Here is a 14,255-nt window from a genome sequence, read left to right on the forward strand (position 1 = left end):
TTACTCTACTAGTGTGAGATGAGTGCAATTGTGTGGTAGTTTGAGCATTCCTTGGCATTGCCTTTCTTTGGGACTGGAATGAAAACTGACCTTTTCCAGTCCTGTGGCCACTGCTGAGTTTCCAAAATTTGCTGGTATATTGAGTGCAGCACTTTCACAGCATCATCTTTCAGGATTTGAAAGAGCTCAACTGAAATTCCATCACCTCCACTAGCTTTGTTCATAGTGATGCTTTCTAAGGCCCACTTGACTTCACATTCCAGGATGTCTGGCTCTAGGTCAGTGATCACACCATCGTGATTATCTGGGTTGTGAAGATCTGTTTTGTACAGTTCTTCTGTGTATTCTTGCCATCTCTTCTTAATATCTTCTGCTTCTGTTAGGTCCATGCCATTTCTGTCCTTTATTGTGCCCATCTTTGCATGAAATGTTCCCTTGGTATCTCTAATTTTCTTGAAGAGATCTCCAGTCTTTCCCATTCTTTTGTTTTCTTCTATTTCTTTGCATTGATCACTGAGGAAGGCTTTCTGATCTCTTCTTGCTATTCTTTGGAACTCTGCATTCAGATGTTTATACCTTACCTTTTCTCCTTTGCTTTTCACTTCTCTTCTTTTCATAGCTATTTGTAAGGCCTCCTCATACAGCCATTTTGGGTTTTTGCATTTATTTTCCATGGGGATGGTCTTGATCCCTGTCTCCTGTACAATGTCACAAACCTCATTCCATAGTTCATCAGGCACTCTAATCTATCAGATCTAGGCCCTTAAATCTATTTCTCACTTCCACTGTATGGTCATAAGGGATTTGATTTAGGTCATACCTCGATGGTCTAGTGGTTTTCCCTACTTTCTTCAATTTATGTCTGAATTTGGCAATAAGGAGTTCATGATCTGAGCCACAATTGGCTCCTTGTCTTGTTTTTGCTGACTGTATAGAGCTTCTCCATCTTTGGCTGCAAAGAATATAATCAATCTGATTTCGGTGTTGACCATCTGGTGATGTCCATGTGTAGAGTCTTCTCTTGTGTTTTTGGAAGAGGGTGTTTGTTATGATCAGTGCATTTTCTTGGCAAAACTCTGTACATCTTTGCCCTGCTTCATTCCGTATTCCAAGGCCAAATTTGCCTGTTACTCCAGGTGTTTCTTGACTTCCTACTTTTGCATTCCAGTCCCCTATAATGAAAAGGACATCTTTTTTGGGTGTTAGTTCTAAAAGGTCTTGTAGGTCTTCATAGAACCTTTCAACTTCAGCTTCTTCAGCATTACTGGTTGGGACATAGACTTGGATTACTGTGATATTGAATGGTTTGCCTTGGAAATGAACAGAGATCATTCTATCGTTTTTGAGATTGCATCCAAGTACTGCATTTCTGACTCTTTTGTTGATCATGATGGCTACTCCATTTCTTCTAAGAGATTCCTGCCTGCAGTAGTAGATATAATGGTCATCTGAGTTAAATTCACCCATTCCAGTCCATTTCAGTTTGCTAATTCCTAGAATGCTGACATTCACTCTTGCCATCTCTTGTTTGTCCACTTCCAATTTGCCTTGATTCATGGACCTGACATTCCAGGTTCCAAACCAATATTGCTCTTTACAGCATCGGACCTTGCTTCTATCACCAGTCACATCCAGAGCTGGGTATTCTTTTTGCTTTGGCTCCATCCCTTCATTCTTTCTGGAGTTATTTCTCCACTGATCTCCAGTAGCATATTGGGCACCTACTGACCTAGGGAGTTCCTCTTTCAGTATCCTATCATTTTGCTTTTTCATACTGTTCATGGGGTTCTCAAGGCAAGAAAAATGGTTTGCCATTCCCTTCTCCAGCGGACCACATTCTGTCAGATCTCTCCACCATGACCCGCCCATCTTGGGTTGCCCCACGGGCATGGCTTAGTTTCATTGAGTAGACAAGGCTGTGGTCCTAGTGTGATTAGATCGACTAGTTTTCTGTGAGTATGGTTTCAGTGTGTCTGCCCTCTGATGCCCTTTTGCAACACCTACCGTCTTACTTGGGTTTCTCTTACCTTGGGCTAAGTATCTCTTCATGGCTACTCCAGCAAAGCGCAGTGGCTGCTCCTAACCTTGGACGAGGGGTATCTCCTCACCACCACCCTTCCTGACCTTCAACGTGGAATAGCTCTTCTAGGCCCTCCTGCGCCTGTGCAGCCACGGCTCCTTGGACATGGGGTTGGTCCTCCCAGCTGCCACCTCTGGCCTTGGGCCTGTTGGTGTGGGGTAGCTCCTCCCAGCCGCTTCCCCTGACCTCAGACGTGGGGTAGCTCCTCCTGGCCACTGCCCCTGACCTCGGACGTCTGGTAGCTCCTCTTGGCCGCCCCCCCAACCTTGGACACAAGGTAGCTCCTCTCGGCCGTTCCTGCGCCATCGCAGCCTGGCACTCTTGGCCACTGCCCCTGACCTCGGATGTGGGGTAACTCCTCTTGGCCACCGCCCTTCGGGCGTTGTGTCCTCCTGGCTTCTGCCCCTGACCTCAGACGTGGGGTAGCTCCTCTCGGCCATGCTTAGTGCGCCGGTCGTCGCAGCCGCCTGCATAGCTGAACAAAAATAAGCCAGAATATAAGACATTTTAAATACTGAAAGCAAGTATCTGTCTTTCTACATTCATACCCAAATAAATTCTCCTCTGAGAATGGACAAGTGATATTCTCAGATAAGTGGATAGAGAGGGACTCTCACTGAAAGAACTGATTAAGGATATATATCACACAGAAGAAAACTAAACCATAAATGAACAATGGGTGCCATATAATGTGAAAGTGAAGTCGCTCAGTCGTGTCCAACTCTTTGCAACCCCGTGGACTGTAGCCCACCAGGCTTCTCCGTCCATGGGATTCTCCGGGCAAGAATACTGGAGTGGGTTACTATAATAGTGAGAGAAAAATTGATAAATGTCATGAAAGTTAAAGGAACATGAACATTGAATCACCATTTAATATAACTGTAATCATATACAATAAAGATAATATTTAAAGTTCATTAATAAATGATTTACTATTGATGATTTATTCTATACCTGCAAATGACAGTTTATAAGTTAGAAGCAGGATGAATTCATAATTAAAATATTGTATATTCCTTTTGGGAGAAGGCAATGGCACCCCACTCCAGTACTGTTGCCTGGAAAATCCCATGGACGGAGGAGCCTGGTAGGCTGCAGTCCACGGGGTCGCTAAGAGTCAGACACGACTGAGCGACTTCACTTTCACTTTCCACTTTCATGCATTGCAGAAGGAAATGGCAACCCACTCCAGTGTTCTTGCCTGGAGAATCCCAAGGACGGAGAAGCCTGGTAGGCTGCAGTCCATGGGGTCTCACAGAGTCGGACACGACTGAAGCAACTTAGCAGCAGCAGCATATTCCTTTCATTATTTAATAGCAATGTAGATATACTGAGTAACGAAGACTAAGTTAAGACAAGTATGCATACACAATTTAAGGAAACTTACTAATAATAGAAAATAGACTGTGTCATAGTCAAACAAGGATTAAAAAGGAAAGAAAGTTGCAAAATATGATTTAATTCACAGTAGGTAAAGAGGAGAAAAAGCACAAAATAATTTGTGGAAAGCACAAACTAAGTTGTCAGAATTATTCAAAAGTGGCAATATCCACAATAAAATAAGAAATAGTGATCAAAAGGACTCTGGGCCTGAAAATAAAAAGGTAAAAATAAGCATACTGGACATAACCAACCAAAAACAAAAAATAACAGTCAAATATATGTGAATATCAGACAAATCAGGCTTTTAGACTTTATACATCATAGAAAGGAAAGAAAGTATAAGTGATAAAAGGAATAATACCAGTTTAGCAGTTGATAAGACCTAATAATATAGTCTAAATAGTTTCAAAAACTACAAAAGAAAATAGGCAAGTCCACATCATCGTTCTCCATTTTCATATCTGAAAATTCAAACACTGAAGATCTGATAAAAAAATTTACTGGATAGACTTAATAGGACGCTGCTCTGCTCAGTTCCCATCTCTTCTAAGCATGTTTCAGTGTCATAGTCTTTCCCCCAGATATGCTTCAGGAGGATATGCCAAAGATGAGCCCTAGTGTCCATGACATGGAGAGGTGATGGATCTGAGTTTCTGAAACAATGAAATAAAAGGACCTGCTGTTATAGCACAGGGAAGACTGCTCAATATTCTACAATAATCTAAATGGGTAAACAATTTGAAAAATATAGATTCATGTATAGTTATAACTGAGTAGCTTTGCTGTACACCTGAAACTCACACAACATTGTTAATCAACTATGCTCCAAGATGATAAGAAAGCTGTGGTACATATACACAATGGAGTATTATTCAGCCATTAAAAAGAATACATTTGAATCAGTTCTAATGAGGTGGATGAAACTGGAGCCTATTATACAGAGTGAAGTAAGCCAGAAAGAAAAACACCAGTACAGTATACTAATGCATATGTATGGAATTTAGAAAGATGGTAACAATAATCCTGTATCAGTTTAGTTCAGTCGCTCAGTCGTGTCTGACTCTTTTCGACCCCATGAATCGCAGCACGCCAGGCCTCCCTGTCCATCACCAACTCCCGGAGTTCACCCAGACTCACGTCCATCGAGTCCGTGATGCCATCCAGCCATCTCATCCTCTGTCGTCCCCTTCTCCTCCTGCCCCAATCCCTCCCAGCATCAGAGTCTTTTCCAATGAGTCAATTCGTCGCATGAGGTGGCCAAAGTACTGGAGTTTCAGCTTCAGTATCATTCCTTCCAAAGAAATCCCAGGGCTGATCTCCTTTAGAATGGACTGGTTGGATCTCCTTGCAGTCCACGGGACTCTCAAGAGTCTTCTCCAACACCACAGTTCAAAAGCATCAGTTCTTCGGCACTCAGCCTTCTTCACAGTCCAACTCTCACATCCATACATGACCACAGGAAACACCATAGCCTTGACTAGACAGACCTTTGTTGGCAAAGTAATGTCTCTGCTTTTCAATATGCCATCTAGGTTGGTCATAACTTTCCTTCCAAGGAGTAAGTGTCTTTTAATTTCATGGCTGCAGTCACCATCTGCTGTGATTTTGGAGCCAAAAAAATAAAGTCTGACACTGTTTCCACTTTTCCCCATCTATTTCTCATGAAGTGATGGGACCGGATGCCATAATCTTCATTTTCTGAATGTTGAGCTTTAAGCCAACTTTTTCACTCTCCACTTTCATCTTCATCAAGAGGCTTTCTAGTTCCTCTTCACTTTCTGCCATAAAGATGGTGTCATCTGCATATCTGAGGTTATTACGAGACAGCAAAAGAGACACTGATGTATAGAACAGTCTTTTGAACTCTGTGGGAGAGGGAGAGGGTGGGATTATTTGGGAGAATAGCATTGAAACATGTATAATATCATATATGAAACGAGTCACCAGTCCAGGTTCAATGCACGATACTGGATGCTTGGGGCTGGTGCATTGGGATGACCCAGAGGGATGGTATGGGGAGGGAGGAGGGTTCAGGATGGGGAACACATGTGTACCTGTGGTGGATTCATGTTGATATATGGCAAAACCAATACAATATTGTAAAGTTAAAAATTAAAAAAAATAGAAAAAAATGAAAAAAATGAAAATGTGGCATTGCGTGATATCCTAACACTGCTAGTTATCCTGACACTGGTAGTCTATACTGCTTTATATTTTGGATGTATGCTGGAAATTGTTCATAACAAAACAAAACAAAAAAAAATGGAACCTCAAAACTAGTTTTGTGATGGGGATATAGATAGATTAAAACACTTAAAATATATAATAAAAATATTCTGTAGGATATTTAGGATTTACTTCAACAATCTTAAGAATGAAGATTCTATTGGACCAGTACTAATAGCTAAAGATATATCTTGGAGTAATAACCTGAGATTCCTAAAGGTTTTCACTTCATATAATTTTAATAAAAAATACAAAAAAAAAAAATCCAACAAGCAAGTTCACATATTTGGTGACTATGGGTAATGTAGATAGAATAATCTGTTTTTTTGCTAATTTTATAGAGCAATGACAATGCTGTTTGGTCTTGTGTCTTAACATATGTGTGGTATTATTTTAATATACTGAGTCAAAACTAACAATTTGATAACATTCTTCCAAGTCTCATAGGTGAATTATAAAAGGAAAAGAATAGTCAATAGGCAAAATGATTTGTTAAATTAAAGTGCTCACTGATTGATCAGAGAATACAGGTATGTTACATTCCAGTGACCAAAATGTCTACACTATTTGGCAAATAGCTTCTCTTGAATCGCTCTTCTTACTGCTTTTTAAACATTATCTCCACCAGTGGATCTTCCCAACCCAGTTCTGAAACCTGCATTTTCTGAGTCCCCTGAACTGCAAGCAGATCCTTTACCACTGAGCCACTGGAAAAGCCTCTATAACCGTTCTAAAAATTGTAAATCACTATGCTGAACACCAGGCTTTCCTGGTGGCTCGGACTCTAAAGAATCTGCCCGCAATGTGGGAGACCTGGGTTCGATCTCTGAGTTGGGAAGATACCCTAGAGAGGGGCATGTCAACCTACTTGAGTATTCTTGCCTGGAGAATCCCCATGGACAGAGGAGCCTGGCAGGCTACAGTCCATGGGATCACAAAGAGTCGGACATGACTGGGGGACTTTCAAATGTTGTATACCTGAAACTTAAAATTACAAATCAGTTATAAATCAGTTTTTTTTTTTTTTTTGTCTTTTACTTTATTTTATTTTTTTTAATTTTTTTTCAACTGCACTCACTCTTTTTTTTTTAACCATAATTCATTTTAATTTTTTAATTTAATTTTATTTTTTAACTTTACAATATTGTATTGGTTTTGCTATATATCAAAATGAATCCGCCACAGGTATACATGTGTTCCCCATCCTGAACCCTCCTCCTCTTCCCTCTCCATATCCTCCCTCTGGGTCGTCCCAGTGCACAAGCCCCAAGCATCCAGTATCGTACATCGAACCTGGACTGGCGACTAGTTTCATATATGATATTACACGTTTCAATGCCATTCTTCCAAATCATCCCACTCTCTCCTTCTCCCACAGAGTCCAAAAGACTGTTCTATACATCAGTGTCTCTTTTGCTGTCTCATATACAGGGTTAGGGTTAGGGTATTACTCAGCCATTAAAATGAATACATTTGAATCAGTTCTAATGAGGTGGATGAAACTGGAGCCTATTATACGGAGTGAAGTAAGCCAGAAAGAAAAACACCAATACAGTATACTAACGCATATACATGGAATTTAGAAAAATCAGTTTTTTAAAAAATCAACTCGATTTACTTAACAGAACCAAGTTCTACTCAACTCTCATCTCTTCTGAGTTTTCCAGCATCATGAGCTTCCCCAACTTGTATGTCCCGGGGGAGACGCCAAAGGTGAGCAGTCAGGTCCATGAAATGGAGATTTGTGCAAATTTGAAATAAGCGTCATTGTGTGAAAACTTAATGATGATTAGTTATGCTTCGAAAAGTGTTCTTCATATCATTCACTATTTTTGTCTGTGAGCTGTTAACAGAGCATAATTTAAAAAAAAAAAGTGAAAGCCTAATATAAGTTAGTGCTGGAGGCATATTGGTTAAAAAAAATTTTTAAGAAATAATTTTTAAAAATCTAAAGGAAATTTGGCATTTCTGTCAAACATTTAATCAATGAGGATTCCGTTAGTATAGTTCTTAAGTAATAATTTAAGATACTCAAAGATCTTGGATATATAATGTGAACAAAGGAAAAAACCAACCAACCAAAGAAAAAACTTTCCTCCTTATACGATTGACAAGTTTTGGAAAATAATTTGGAAAATATTAAACCCCTCAAATCAAACAAATTGGCATTGTCTTAGGATCATTGGTAATTCTGCCTTTTATAACTTTCTACCTTTATGAGTACTGTGCACAGAATTATCTGTCCTTTACTAATATTACAAAAATAGCAATGCTGTCTGGTCTTGTCATTGAATTTCCACGTGGTATTCCTTTTAAATACACTGAAATGAAACAAGCTAATGATCTGACAGATTCTTTCACATTTCATAAGTGAATTGCAAAAGGAAAAACTAAGTCAATGACAAAAAGTGACTTATCAATTTAAAATTCTCTCTAATCCGTCAGAAAATACAAATCTATTACATACGTCTGGCCAAATGTGTACCTAATTAAACAAAAATTTTCTCTTGCATTACTCTCCTTATTGCTCTTTTAACATCTTTGTTCCGAAGGCTGTAGATCAAAGGGTTAAGCATAGGACTCAGAAAGATATAAAAAACAGCTGCAATTTTGGTCTGTTCTACAGATGCCTCAGAAGGCGGCCTCAGATACATCCAGAACAGTGTGCCATAAAACATAGTGACAACTGTCAGATGAGACCCACAGGTGGAGAAGGCCTTGTGCCTCCCTTCTGGAGAACACATTTGCAGAATGGCTGTAAAGATGAAAATGTAGGAAATGAGGATAATGGTGAGAGAAAACACGAGATTGGAACCAGCCACCACGAACATGGCAGTTTCATTGACATGAGTGTCTGAGCAGGCCAGGACTAGGAGAGGTGGGTCCGCACAATAAAAGTGGTTGATTTCATTGGGTCCACAGAAGGAGAGGTGGAGCATCAGGATGGTCTGTGCAAGACCGTTTGCAAAGCCGTAAGTATAAGACGTAGCAACGAGAGAGAGGCAGACACCTCGGGACATTTTGCTGCCATATAACAAGGGTTTGCAGATGGCCGTGTAGTGGTCATAAGCCATTGCTGTGAGCATATAGCTATCTGTGAGCCCCAAAGAAATGAAAAAGTCAAACTGTATAAAGCAACCAAGGAAGGAAATAGTTTTTCTCTTGGATAAAAGATGGACCAGCATCTGAGGAGTGACATTGGTGGCATAACAGAGATCTACAAAGGAGAGGTGGCTGAGGAAGAAGTACATTGGAGTCTGAAGCTTTGAGTCAGCTCTGATTAACAAAATCATGCTCACATTGCCAAAGACTGTGATCAGGTAGATGACTAGGAAGACCACAAAAAGGACAGGCTGCAACTCAACTCGATCTGTCAGTCCCAGGAGGATAAACTCAGTCACTTCTGTGTAATTTTCTTTTAACATTGTGTTTGCTCAGCTTCCAATGATGTCTAAAGTAAATGAAATAAAAATGCATTTTTTTTATCATTTTCCATTACTCACATCATCAATGCCTACTTCTTTTTTTTTTTTTTTTTTTTCTTCTTTCAAACTTCTAAACACATATGGCATAAAGAAGTTACATAGAGGACTTTCTAGGTGATCCAGCAGTTAAAACTTCGTTTTGCAATGCAGGGAACAAGGATTTGAACCCCTTTTAGGAAACCATGATCCCACATGCCTCATGGCCAAAAAAAACAAAACATAAAACAGAAGCAATATTATAAGAAATTCGGTAGTCTTTTAAAATGTTCCGTATCAAATTTTTCTTTAAATATCCAGAAATAACCTAGTAATCATACACTAGATGCTTCAATATTTAACTTAATATAGAACACAATGACATAGTTTCAAATGCTTTTCTGCAAGTCTTTTCATAGTTGAGAAGCTTAGATCTTTCCTACAAATCATTACCATGAATAGGTCACTTCCAATCCCTTTAAATATTGCTTTTCTTTAAAACTATGATTCTTTGTTTTCAGAATGATTTTGATGTGGTGTCTAAAGAGTCAGTAATTGAAATTCATTTTGTTCCCCCCACAGGTGAATGATTTAGGGAAACAGAACAGATAGATCTTTATAGAACCAGTGTCTGCCTACCTGCCACTCTAACCTCAAGGTTATTTTCAAGCTAGTCCCTCACCCTGTGATGCATGTTCATTTTATCCACACTTGCCTATCTCAGGTTGCCCTTACATTACCAAATCTTACTTCAGTAAGATATCCCAAGCTATCCTTAGCTTTGTATATTTCAGACAATTATTTAGGGCAATAATTGACTTAGCAGCAGCAGCAATTGGCTCATGGGACACAAAATTAAATTGGTGTTTTTGTATAAATACAGGTAAAAATACAGTACATAAACAATATGTGATTATTTTTATATATCCAGATTTATCAGTGATGTTAAATATTAAAGGAGGGAATAATTGGGATAAAATAATGTATTAAAAATGTCCCCTTGAGGAGAAGACAATTTTTTAAAAAGTGATTGACACACCCATCCCCAAACTGTAATAATTTTGTTGTAACTTTACCTCATTTTAACTCTTTCATAATGTAAGAATAAGTTGTATGATAGGGATTCAATTTGAGTTCTGTAAAGGTCACACTGAGAATAATAATAGTACTTTTTATAAAACTGAGACAGTATGTAATAAATCATAAAGTGCATTTTTCAACTTTTGTACATGATAAAGGAGACCATCTCCTTGGAAGAAAATCTATGATGATCCTAGACAGCATATTAAAAAGCAGAGACATTACTTTGTTGACAAAGGTCTGTCTAGTCTAAGGTATGGATTTTTCAGTAGTCAGGTATGGATGTAAGAGTTGGACCATAAAGAAAGCTGAACACCTAAGAATTGATGTTTTTGAGCTATGGTGTTGGAGAAGACTCTTGAGAGTCCCTTGGACTGCAAGGAGATCCAACCAGTTCATCCTAAAAGAAATCAGTCCTGAACATTCATTGGAAGGACTGATACTGAAGCTGAAGCTCCAATACTTTGGCCACCTAATGCAAAGAACTGACTTGGCAAGGTAGTCTTAGAGAGTAGTGGACAGAAATGGCTTGCGACACTATAAACCTTCCTATTCTTGACAGACGCTCTCGACCTGAGGCTCTGTCTTGTGCCCTTTGATCTCTTTCTTTTTCCATTGTGATACCACTCCATGGTATATTTATAGATATTTGTACTATGAGAAAAATAGAATTTTGCTTAGCTGGTAAAGAATATGCCTGCAATGCAGGAGACCCCGTTTTGATTGCAGGGTCCAGAAGATCCCCTGGAGAAGGGATAGGCTTCCCACTCCAGTATTCTTGGGCTTCCCTGGTGGCTCAGATGGTAAAGCATCAGCCCTCAATGCAGAAGACCTGGGTTTGATCCCTGGATTGGGAAAATCCCCTGGAGGAGGTCGTGGCAACCCACTCCAGTATTCCTGCCTGGAGAATCCTCATGGACAGAGAAGTCTGGTGGGCTACAGTCCATGGGGTCACAAAGAGTCAAACAAGATTGAGTGACTAAGAACACACCACAGCAAACTGTTCAATACCTAGTCCTACCTGAGAAAGAAGGGTGATTTCCCAGTGACAGCACAAATATGAAGTAGCTGAGAAATTTATACCAGAATTGTCACAGAGGGATCAACACCTTAGGGTTCAATTATTTTTCACAGAAAATCATTTAGACTATAAACCACCATGAGTAATTTACTCTTTTTAAAATCTTAAGCCCACTGAGGACATGATTCTTGCCTCTCCCCAGTATCTTCAGGGAATCAAATCTTCTGAAATGGTATACTAATGGGAATCATTTTTTTTTAACTTATGCCTAAATGTCTTGATATTTTGAGACTTGACTTGAGTAAGTTATTAAGTTATCATGCAGATAGAAGACTGAATGATATAGGAAAACCATCAGACAGTCAGATAACTTTGGCTGCATTTGAACTACTTATTTACTGATTCTGAACCTTGCTCTTTATATTTTAATTGTTATAATAATAAACACATAGCAAAGGGAACACCATGGATATACAGATAATATAAATGTGCTAATGATGCTTCTTTTGTCAGTCTAGACCATCTGTACAGTTTACCTTTTTTCTTTTTCTTTTCTTTTCTTCTTTTTTTTTTTTTTTTTTTTTTTTTTTTTTTTTTTTTTTTTGGTCTACCTGGAGCTTAATCTTTAAATTCCATCAATAGGGCTCCTTGAGTGTCTAGTTTCCATCTGAGTTAGGCCAGTGGAAGAAACCAGGAGCATAACAGAAATGAGAGGAAGAGAAAAGTATCCAAATTTCATTTTCTCCCAGTTTCACAATGAAGTGCCAAGGTGGCTGCATCTTTTCAAAGAAAATTCCTGCTAAGGTGTGTGTTGAAAAGGTGGCCTGGCATGCTCTTCCTGGATCTTGTGACACTAGAATCCTGACAGAGGCCCTTGTGTTGACTGCTTTGGAACTGGTATGAAAATTGCCTTATGAACTTAGCCTCCAGGTACTTCAAGCTCGTGGACTGATTTAATTAACACTGCCAGTATTCTCCTTATTAAATTAAATTCTTTCCATTAAATTCTCTTCAGTTAAAACATCTGAATAGGATTTTGTTTTGTCTCACATCCCTGACTCAGACCAGAGGGTTTCATAATAATTACTCAATAAATGTGATTGAAGTGATATTTCTGGCTTCACCATTGCTAGATACTAAAAGGACCATTGAATCATCATCCTTCTGGGTCATGGATCACTTGCAGACTACACACAGGAGTCAGAGATTAAAATTACTAGAATTGTGCTGTACTTATTCACTCAACTAGTCTGACTCTTTGTGACTTCATGGACTGTCACCTACCAGGCACCTCTGTCCATGGGGATTCTCCAGGCAAGAATGTTAGAGTGGGTTGCCATGGCCTCCTCCAGTGGATCTTTCCAATCCAGGGGTTGTACCCAGGTCTTTGCATTGCAGGCAGATTCTTTACCGTCTGAGTCATCAAGGAAGCCCAAGAACACTGGAGTGGGTAGTCTACTCCTTCTGCAGGGGAACTTCCTGACCCAGGAATTGAACCAGGATCTCCTGCATTGCAGGTGGATTCTTTACCAGCCAAAATATCAGCATTATTGGAGATAAAACTGGATATGAGAATGTGGCTTATACATGCTTCTCCAACCCTTTCTTGAGAATTAGAGTCACCTGGGCAAGCAGAATAGTGAGATAATTCTTGCTCCCTCCTCCTCCCCTTTGACATGACCAAGCAGCATCTCTGACTGAGATGGACTGGGTATCAACTACACAGAGCAGAAAAGGACATTTCTATTGATGATGAGACACCTGCAGTTATCTTACATATCTTCATATGTAAAGGACTTATTGTATATGAATACAGTTTTGCTGTTTGTGAGAACATGGATTCACTTGGAGGGCATTAAACTGCTGAAATAATGCAGAAAGAGAAAATACACAAATGTTGTATGATATGGCATGTATGTGGAATAGCAAAAACATAATAAACTTAATAAGTAAACAAAAAAAGAAGCAAACTCACATACATAGAAACCAAACTATGGCTACCAGTGGGGAGAGGGAAGTGGGGAAAGGCAATATAGGGTTAGGGGAAAATCAAGTTATTAGAATATGTAAAATCATGTGTATGAAACTCTTGAAAATTTTAAAACATTGAAGATTTTTAAAAATCTTTCACTAAACAATGATGGAGGTCCTAAGATGGCAGAGGAATAGGATGGGGAGACCACTTTCTCCCCCACAAATTCATAGAAGGATCATTTGAACGCTGAGCAAATTCCACAAAACAACTTCTGAATGCTGGCAGAGGACACCAGGCGCCCAGAAAGGCAACCCATTCTCTTCGAAAGGAGATGTTTTATCATCAGTGTGATATGGATGAAGAAGTCTTGAGGCTACTGTAAGAATAAGACTGAAAACCAGAGGCAGGAGGCTTACATCCAAAATTTGAGAACACCAGAAAACTCCTGACTCCAGGGAACATTAATTGACAAGAGCTAATCCAAAAGCCTCCATACCTACACTGAAACCAAGCCCCACCCAAGAGCCAACAAATTTCAGAGCAAGACATACCAAGCTAATTCTCTAGCAACACAGGAATATAACCCTGAGCATTAATATACAGGTGGCCAAAAGTCACAGCAAACCATAGACACCTCAAAACTCACTACTTTACACTTCATTGCACTCCAGAGAGAAGAGATCCAGCTTCACCCACCAGAACACCGACGCAAACTTCCCTAACCAGGAACCCTTGACAAGCCACTCATCTAACCCCACCCACAGGGAGGAACCTCCACAATAAAGAGGAACTACAAACTTCCAGCATACAGAAAGGCCACCCCAAACACAACAACCTGAACAAGATGAAAAGGCAGAGAAATATTCAGCAGGTAAAAGAACATGATCAATGCCCACCAAACCAAACAAAAGAGAGGGAGATAGGGAGTCTATCTGAAAAAGAATTCAGAATAATGATAGTAAAAATGACCCCAAATCTTGAAAACAAAATGGAGTTACAGATAAATAGTCTGGAGACAAGGATTGAGAA

The 14,255-nt window shown here is 39.4% G+C and overlaps 1 protein-coding gene across 1 annotated transcript; it reads right to left on the minus strand.

Annotated features, from left to right (window-relative positions):
• Positions 1–8,178: 8,178 nt before the first annotated feature.
• On the minus strand, positions 8,179–9,136 carry LOC147358731 (olfactory receptor 5M5-like). The gene has a single exon (XM_086338703.1). The coding sequence runs from the start codon at positions 9,112–9,114 to the stop codon at positions 8,179–8,181; it is 936 nt and encodes a 311-aa protein (XP_086194829.1). The 5' UTR covers positions 9,115–9,136.
• Between the last annotated feature and the right edge of the window lie 5,119 nt (positions 9,137–14,255).

The sequence above is a fragment of the Bos grunniens genome, chromosome 15 (genome assembly GCF_055505025.1).
Source record: "Bos grunniens cultivar Pamir isolate PY7600 chromosome 15, Bosgru_T2T1.0, whole genome shotgun sequence".
Classification (NCBI taxonomy): Eukaryota; Metazoa; Chordata; class Mammalia; order Artiodactyla; family Bovidae; genus Bos; species Bos grunniens.